Raw genomic sequence first — 8,635 nt, 5'->3', positions numbered from 1 at the left:
TCCTTCATGTAATGATCTGCTAGAGGGTGTGGGGGGGCCACAGCCCCGTCCTCCAGGGCATGAAGCAGGTATGGAGGAGATCAAGACTCCAGACATCCAGAGGCCCTCAGAAGGAAGCAGAGGAGCCGAGTCATGTGTCGAGCTCAGAGTTTGAAATCAGCCATTTCCTCTGATTCTTTTATGTGCAGCCCAGCAGCTCAGAGTGCGTGTGGTCATGTGGTCATGTGCTGATTCTGCTTTCCTGCTGAGTGTCACTCTGCTGCAAACAGTGAACACACCTGTTCAGCCAATCACATTAATGCCCTCTGATCTGATATCAGGTCTCCTTCATCAGGATGTGGGACAGGAGGTGTTCATGTTTCCATGGAAACAGCTGTAATGTGCAGCCGTCACCTTAGAGACCAACAGCAGCACTGAGCGCGCTCAGACACCAAATGATTGACTGTAATTCAAACTCTGTTCTCCCGCTCTGTGCCGAAGATTCATCGTCATCAGTAAAACAAAACGAGTTTTATTTGAACCTTTGAGGTTTTCACCGTTCAGCAGAACTCTGTATGTGTGAGTGTGTGTGTCTGAGTGTGAGTGACGTCTGGGTGTGGGCGTGGCCTCGCTTGCCGCACCTGTCGTAGGTAAATGTAAGTGCGACAGAGCCAAGAACACGGAAGTAACCGTGTGGCCGGAGGCTCGCTGCGCTGTTTCCTGATTATTGAAGCTTTGTATTGATTGTTGATGATGACTGGGGGCGCGACCCTGATCCCGCTGAAGCTGCTCGCGCTCGGGCTCGTGCTGGCTTCGGGTCTGGCTATGGACTGCAGTTGGAACCAGTCCACCGACCCCAAACAGGTCCCGGATTTCGAGGCTGGCGGAGCGCGGCTGCTGAGCAATGTGATGGAGCTCGATCCCAAGAGTTGCCGGGCGATGTGCTGCGCGCTTCCGGACTGCGATCTGGCTGTGATCGGGTTTCCGACGGACGGACCGACCCACTGCAAGCTGGTGGGCTGTGGGGACGGCCACGACGCCTGCGCACTTCGTCCCAGTAGCCAGTTTGAGGTTTACCGTAAGCTCGTGGCGGAAAAGGCCGACGGAGATGCGCAGGAGGGCGGCCAGGAGGAGAACAACATGCCGCAGGTGCAGCGCTGGGAGCCGCGGAGCAACGGGTCTAACAACAGTAAGAAGCTTTGATTATTGATCGACAGGCAGAGCCGTAGTGGAGCTGACAGATCAGGCTGAACATAACTGATCCTTTACCTAATCGATAAATGGCTCATTGATCAGTCTGCAGGGAGAAACCTGATCAGTTTAACTTGATTATTGGTCGTTATTATTATTATTATTATTATTATTATTATTGATTTCCTCCTTCGTGCTGAAGACTTTCAAAATAAAAGAAGCAAAAGAAGGCGGAGTCAGAGCTGACTCAGTAATGACCTCATTCACTGAAACCTTTGAGAATACTGAGCTCATACTTCCTGATCAATAACAGAGTTGGCGTGTGAATCTGTGAAAAGGGAGTCGCTGTGGGCGGCGCATTTGGTGCCTCATTGTTGTTGACCAATGCTGCCCATCCTGCTCTGCTGCATTGTTACCTGCACAGGTGAACTGCAGACACAAACCCGTGACCTGTGGCCTCTTTGTGACGCTTCACGCTCTGGTTGATCAGAGACATATTCACACTAATGTCAACAGGAAGCGCCAAACATGGACTGAACCTGAGAGCGTGGACGCTGTGGTCATTATTATAATAATGATAAAAACAAGTGAAATTGATGTCACAGAGAAACTGACCTTTGACCTTTTTAGTCTAACGTGACGGATGAGGCTTTCAGCTGCTCAGTGATTACCTGAAACAGAGAGCTTTATGAGCACAAGGTGAGTGAAGAAGAAACCCGCAGTGCATCATGGGAGCCCCCGGCAGCCTCTCTCGGGTCGAGCACCTCTGAGAGTTAATGATCTGCTCTCATTTGTTTCCTTGTAAATGTGACACCATGCCCTACCTGGAATCCACCTGTGCAGGTATTTTTACAGGCTCTTTGTTCTCCGAGAGGTTGGACCGGTCGGGCTGCTTCACCTGAGAGGAGGCGGAGCCCTCACCTGTTTGTTTGAAGGTGATTTAAACACCTGAGATTTTCATGAGGTTTGGGTTTTTGAGTCCATCTACTGTCCAGTTTATTTTGCTGGCACACCCATAATGCACCTGGTTTTCTGGATTAACTCATTGGTGTTACCTGATACGTCAACACTCCTTTCTTTGTATTTTGGTTGGAAGGTCAGCTGAAGCCATGGCAGTGCCTCCACCGTGGCTCACAGATGGCTGCAGACTCTCAGTTTGGGATCTCCTCATACATACTGATGTGGATCCATCGCTCCGTCACACCTGGTCCTCTTCAGTCCAGTTCTCGTGTCATTTTCAGACCTCAGTCTTTTCTCCTGTGTCCCCTCATGTGGAATGACTTCCTGACAGCCGTCCTTCACTGAGACCTGTCTGATGAGGCTTCAGTGGACACTAGATGATCGTCATTAGTAGATGATACTTTGAGTGTTAGTTTTACACTTTTTAAGTTCTTCCTGTGAGGAGGGCGTTTGACAAACATGTGACTCCAGAGTCTGAGCCTCGTCAGGGAAGGTATATTTACCAAACTAATAAGTCTTAAAACGTCTCATTCGTTTAGTTTCCACGACCACTAACTTTGTTAGTGTTCTTTCTTTTTCCAAACATCTAGTTCTTATTTTTATTTTAGTGCGCTATGATGACCGTGACAAAGAGCCTAAAGACAGTTTAAAACTGGTTCTTTGCTCAGGTGTCTGTTATGAGCAGAGACAAAACTGGCTCATCTTTGCATCAGAAGCCTGAGGTCAGAGGTCAACAAACAAACGCACTCCTTCAGGAAGCTGGAGAGCTGTTGCTCAAGAGCACTTTGAAAATTACAGGAAACTGACAGGGTTTGAACTCAGCCAATCAGAGAGCGCCGAAAGATTATCAGTGCTGTTATTGACGGTGTCTCTGTTGTCTCTCTCAGTTCGCTGTCGCTTGCCGATGAAGGTGGGCCCGTGTCGCGCTGCCTTCCCACGCTTCTTCTACAACGTGACGAGCGGGAACTGCAGCAGCTTCGTGTACGGCGGCTGCGAGGCCAACAGAAACCACTTTGAGTCTCAGGAGGAGTGTGAGGCCACCTGTTCCGGGGTCACAGGTAAACTTCCTGTTTATGTTTGTTTAAAGGAACAGTGCCTATTTAAGGACACGGGGAATATAAATTCATCGTTGACTGTGTGGGGATGAGGCGCGCAGGCGGATTTCACCTGCAGGTTGAAGAAAAAAAAAAAACGACACGCGAGCGTCATTAAAACACAGATCCACGGTACACGTTACAGATCGGATATGAAACCACTCCTTTAAAGTCACACAGACTAATGACGTGTTTGATAATCAGTAACCAACGTTTGACTGATCGAGCACACAGACTGTGAGGGTCATTATTAAACCGACTGTGGGGGGGCTCTGGCTGTGACAGCTGTGGGGTCAAAATTCACAGCACAAATCTTTGTCCTTTCTTAAATTTCCTTCATTAAAATCATTTTTGTCCTCCGTGTTTCTGAATCAAACAACAGCAGCTGAGCGGCTCGCATCTTCTCCTATCTGAGATGATTTGATTGGACAATCAGATCAGGTGACTTTTCCTGTCAGACACTCGATTTTCAGATTATTACGACACTGCTTAAAGGCACCATGATCACAGAGGACACACACACAGTATCAAAGGTGTGTTTACTCACGCAGTAAAAACATTAAAATCTGATCTAAAGAATGTAAAAGGGGCGGGACTAACAGCTGGTTTGTTTAAGGTGGTCTGGTGTTTGTACCTGAGTGAACCAGAACTGGATCAGTTTAACGTTTTTGTTCCAGGTAAACCAGAGAACACCTGGTTTACTTCAACCTGCTGGACGATCAGTGGAGTGTGTCCTCTCACCATCAGCTTTCCTTTAAAAGGACAGCTTTGGCTTACCTGTACTCAGCTGATGAGTTTACAAAAGCAGCACTGTAAACCCACATGACAGCATTCATGCCCCCGATTGGTTGAGTGTTCAACTGGAAGGACGGGCATTCTTCATTTAGGTGCTGCACCTGGTTACACCTGTGGAGCACACCTGGTCAAAGTAAACTGTGTGTGTTTTTCCAGGCCCAGTTCTCCCTGATGAGTCCACTCCTGCTCCTCCTCCTGTTAAAGCTCCTCGGATGGCTCCAAATGTTCTGGTTGAATCTGATCCAGAATCTGCTGACTTTGACAAATCTGGTAACGCCACCCCGACTCACCAACCAATCACTGATCAATAACACTGATCATTTATAACACATGTCACTACTGCAGTACTCCAGTACTACTAGCAGTCCCACTCAAGTTACCTTTGAAAAGTACTTCTTCTAGAGGAAGATGCAGTGCTGCCACCTGCAGGACAACCAGGTTCAAACAGTGCTGCAGTATGTCTGTGAACAGTTTTTGTCACAGTTTTATGAAAAATAAAAAAAATTGCCTTTAAATTTAATTTTAGACAAAAAGTAAAACACAGGTATACAAGTAGACAGGTAGGAACAGGAAGTAAAACTCAGGTCCGAAAACAGGAAGTGACTAACTGCCTTTCTTTCTCCCTCCTGCAGAGGTAACTGCCGAGGGAAATGATATGATATCCTTTTACTCTTTCACAAATATGAAACTTTTACCTGCCTCTCCATATAAGTGACACCTGTGTGGTGTTGTCCAATCAGAGTACTGCGAGGCGAAGCCTGAAACGGGTCCCTGCAGAGCATCGCTGAGGCACTGGTACTACAACCGAGAGACAGGAAACTGTGAGATGTTCACGTATGGAGGCTGCAGAGGAAACAAGAACAACTACCTAACCAGAGAGAGCTGCATGCAGACCTGCACAGGTGAGAGACACATGCACATCAGCTGAGGGTACCTGCAAAGGTGAGAGGTGAGAGATCCAAGATCCTCACCTGTCGGGCAGGTGGAAGAGCGTTCGCTGACGTGTTTGTTTTCTGCAGTGTCCGTCCTTCCATCCTCTAAGAAATCCGCAGATGAGGACTCCTCAGACAACAAGGGTAAGAAATGAAACGCACCCTTGCTGCAGCATGTCACCTGACTGTGGGTGGAGCTAGAGCACACATGATTAGGTTGATATGGGGACTGCTGCTGGCACGGTGCAGTTGCAATGTGGGTAATGTGATTGCGCCCGTGTGTGTTACAGGGATGTGCACAGACAAGCCGGACTCCGGGCCCTGCCGTGCCGCCTTCACAATGTTCTACTACGATCTAGACTCCGCCTCCTGCCAGCCCTTCATATATGGCGGTTGCCGTGGCAATTACAACCGGTATGGCAGCGAGGATGAGTGCATGAGTAGCTGCAGTGGAGGTAAAGAGACACCGCCTACATCCATCTTAAAGTGGCCCTCGTCACGGTGAACTCTGACCTCTGCTTCTCTTTCAGGTCGGCTTGACTTTCATGATAAAGTCCAAAACCACTGGACCGCAGGTGAGTGTGTGTCTGCCTGTGTGTGTGTGTCTGCGTCTGCGTGTGTGTCTGCGTGTGTGTCTGCCTGGTGTGTTGTGTGTGTCTGCCTGTGCGTGTGTGTCTGCGTCTGCGTGTGGTGCTTGCTGCCGTGTGTGTCTGCGTGCTGCGTGTGTGTCTGCTGTGGTGTGTGTGTCGTGTGCGTGTTGTGCTGCTGCTGTGGTGTGTTGCTGTGGTGTGTGTGCCTGTGCTGCGTGGTGTGTGTCTGTGTGCGTGTGTGTGTCTGCGTCTGCGTGTGTGCGTCTGCGTGTGTGTGTCTGCGTGTGCTGTCTGCTGTGTGTGTCTGCGTGTGTGTCTGTCGTGTGTGTGTGTGTCTGCGTGTGTGTCTGTGTGCGTGTGTGTCTGTCTGTGTGTGTGTGTTCTGTGTGTGTGTGTTGTGTCTGCTGTGTGTGTGTGTGTGGTGCTGTGTGTGTGTGTGTGTGTCTGCCTGTGTGTGTGTGTGTGTGTGTCTGTTGTGTGTGCTGTGCGTGTGTGTGTGTGTGTGTGTGTGTGTGTGTTGTGTGTGTGTGTGTGTGTGTGTGTGTGTGTGTCTGCCTGTGTGTGTGTGTGTTGTGTGTGTGTGTGTGTGTGTCGTGTGTGTGTGTGTGTGTGTGTCTGTGTGTGTGTGTGTGTGTGTGTGTCTGTGTGTGTGTGTTGTGTGTGTGCTGCGTGTGTGTGTGTTCTGCGTGTTTGTGTGTGTGTGTGTGTGTGTCTGCGTGTGTGTCTGCCTGTGAGTGTGTGCGCGTGCGTGTCTGTGTGTGTTCAGGGCTGTGCTTCAGCTGGTGTCCAACATGGGCTCCGCAGCACAAATAAACACAGCTCAGCAGAGAACCTTTCACAATAAAAGCTCTGAGTTTCATCTTCATCTCCTGCAGCCTTCTTCCTCTTCGTCACGCTGACAGCCATCTCTGCCCTGCTGCTGGCCACACTCATCATCATCACGCTGAGACGGCACCGCCTCTCCCGCCGCCGGTCCTCCAGGTAATAGAAGGCTGCCCGTCTAAACTCTGGTGGGGTTGGTCGGTGGGTGGCGTGGCAGACTTGACGTGCAGGAGCTGTTTCAGTGACGCTGCTTCTCTTCCTGTTTCCTGTCTCTCAGCGATAAGGAGGAGCTGCTTCCAGATGAGCAGGCGTCCGTAGACTCCCTCCCCCTCCCTGAGAGCCCCAAACTGGATCAGAAGGCCTGAGGGGGCGTGGCTGAAGGCGTCGCTGAGTGTGGGGGCAGGGCTTGTTGTGATGCTGCTGTCAGAGACGCTTGAAGGTGTCAGCTAAATAAAACATCCCCTTTCCTTCGTGTTGCAGCACAATTACACTGCGTCTGTTACTGAATAATCAATCACTGTATCGATCTGCACTGATCAGAGCTTTAACTTCCTGATATTAAAGGAGCAGTCCTTCTAATTTAACCAAACACAGTGAGAAATTTGATGAAGAGCTTTAGTTTATGTTAGTTTTCTTTTTTTACATAATCAATCACTCTGTGAAGCTTTAGATTACCCTCATCCAGCAAAACATCTGAACCAATAATCAAAGTGAATATCGAGTCGGGTCAGGTGATCTGTACCTCACAGCTGATGAAACTAAACAGTTTTCTAATTTGAACATGAAATTGATCAGAAATGTTGTAGAAGGCAATAATTACTGAACAGAACATCACCTCTGTGTAGTGACACACCTGGCAGGTGCTGAGGAGTCACTTTAAAAATGACATTTGGTGATGATGTGATCACAGCAGCAAGCAGCTGATTGGTTGAGCGTGGACCATCTGTGCTCTGGTATGTACTAATCCCCTCACAGATGCTCCTCCCAGCTCACGCAGGTACCATCCAATGGAGCTGAATCTGATTCTCAGACTGCAAGTTCTGTCACTCAGGTGTGCATCGTGTGGGCGGAGTCAGTTTGAGCTTCTATGTGGAGGGAGTAGTACACAGCAGTGACTCTAAGTTTAATGAAGACTTTCAGCTTAAACTCCTGCTTTTGGCAGTTTTCAGACTCCATCCATGAAACTCGCCAATGGGTTTCTTTTTCTGCTGAGCAGCCCTTTAACCTCGTGTGCCAGGTGTGTTCCTCTGTGTAAACATAGATGTTTGTTGATCCGTGATGTCATCGATTCCATTGATCAGTAATAGTTTTTTTTCAGCATTCCAGTTTTGTGTTAAAAATAAAATTGTTTCTCACGCTTAAATAAATGGATGGGGGTCTTTGATCATCTCAGGGGCAGGTCTGTGGCGGTACTATTTTCTAACTAAATACAGCATATCCTTTGGCCCAGTGGTGGGCTCAGAGAAGAATGTGGTGCAGGTGTTGCTGGACCTGCAGCTCCTTTGTGGTTCACACCTATAAGCATGTGTGTGATCAGCTCAGGGGTGTTTAATCAGAGCATTCAGTGCAGCGTCTCCTTCGGCTGGATGCTAGAGGACTTTAGCTCACTCAGATTATTGATCAGACCCTAACCTGAGGTCAAACTGAGCGCACTACGTGTCCCACAATGCACCTGGGGACTTGATGGCTCCCCCTGCTGGGGAAACTGCACTGGGCCTATTAAGGTGATTTTTTTGTTTGTTTGTTTGTTTGTTTGTTTTAATACTGTTTTATCTTTATTAGCTGTAAACTGTGTGGGGTTTAAGAAAACTCATAATAAACTTTTATTTTACTCTGAAAATCTCTTTCACATTTTCTATTGATCCTCAATGTAATAAATAATCTGATTATTTCATTGATTGTGTGATTAATTGATAAGAGCTGATGAGGGACCTGCTCCAAGAAGTGGGTTGGACAAACCTGGGGTGCGTCCCAAATGTACCTCCAACATCCATTCACCTCTTTTCCTGGAATTCTCTGGAAAATAAAGAGCTGTGCGCTGAAAATTTGAACTCTCCTTGATGTGGTGCATCTTACTTCACCACAACATGTTCTGCTATTTCATGAATGTCATATAAACGAGAACAGCCTGGGAAAATATATTTCGTTCCAAAAGCTGGAATTTGAGGAAGGAGGACAGTTGTTGTTGCTGCGAGACAGTTTATTTCCAGGTGGGAGGTGTTATCAGGATGAGTTGCGTCCTTAAAGTCTTCATCAGTGTCACGCTGCGTGT

The 8,635-nt window shown here is 48.2% G+C and overlaps 1 protein-coding gene across 1 annotated transcript; it reads left to right on the top strand.

Moving 5' to 3' along the window:
* Nucleotides 1-616: 616 nt before the first annotated feature.
* Nucleotides 617-8,203, top strand: spint2 (serine peptidase inhibitor, Kunitz type, 2). The gene is made up of 9 exons (XM_005949039.3): nucleotides 617-1,168; nucleotides 3,018-3,188; nucleotides 4,176-4,289; nucleotides 4,760-4,921; nucleotides 5,039-5,095; nucleotides 5,242-5,406; nucleotides 5,482-5,526; nucleotides 6,417-6,522; nucleotides 6,641-8,203. The coding sequence occupies exons 1-9, from the start codon at nucleotides 730-732 to the stop codon at nucleotides 6,726-6,728; spliced, it is 1,347 nt and encodes a 448-aa protein (XP_005949101.1). The 5' UTR covers nucleotides 617-729; the 3' UTR covers nucleotides 6,729-8,203.
* Nucleotides 8,204-8,635: the final 432 nt, after the last annotated feature.

Source organism: Haplochromis burtoni, unplaced genomic scaffold, assembly GCF_018398535.1.
Source record: "Haplochromis burtoni strain Fernald_Lab_line unplaced genomic scaffold, NCSU_Asbu1 Contig_636, whole genome shotgun sequence".
Lineage (NCBI taxonomy): Eukaryota > Metazoa > Chordata > Actinopteri > Cichliformes > Cichlidae > Haplochromis > Haplochromis burtoni.
This window is presented reverse-complemented; position numbering and strand designations above follow the sequence as displayed.

Coding starts and splice junctions, on each gene's coding strand:
- spint2 (XM_005949039.3), top strand. CDS start 730: ATGATGACTGGGGGCGCGACCCTGATCCCGCTGAAGCTGCTCGCGCTC. Junction 3,189..4,175: donor CACCTGTTCCGGGGTCACAG/GTAAACTTCCTG, acceptor GTGTTTTTCCAG/GCCCAGTTCTCCCTGATGAG. Junction 6,523..6,640: donor TCCCGCCGCCGGTCCTCCAG/GTAATAGAAGGC, acceptor CCTGTCTCTCAG/CGATAAGGAGGAGCTGCTTC.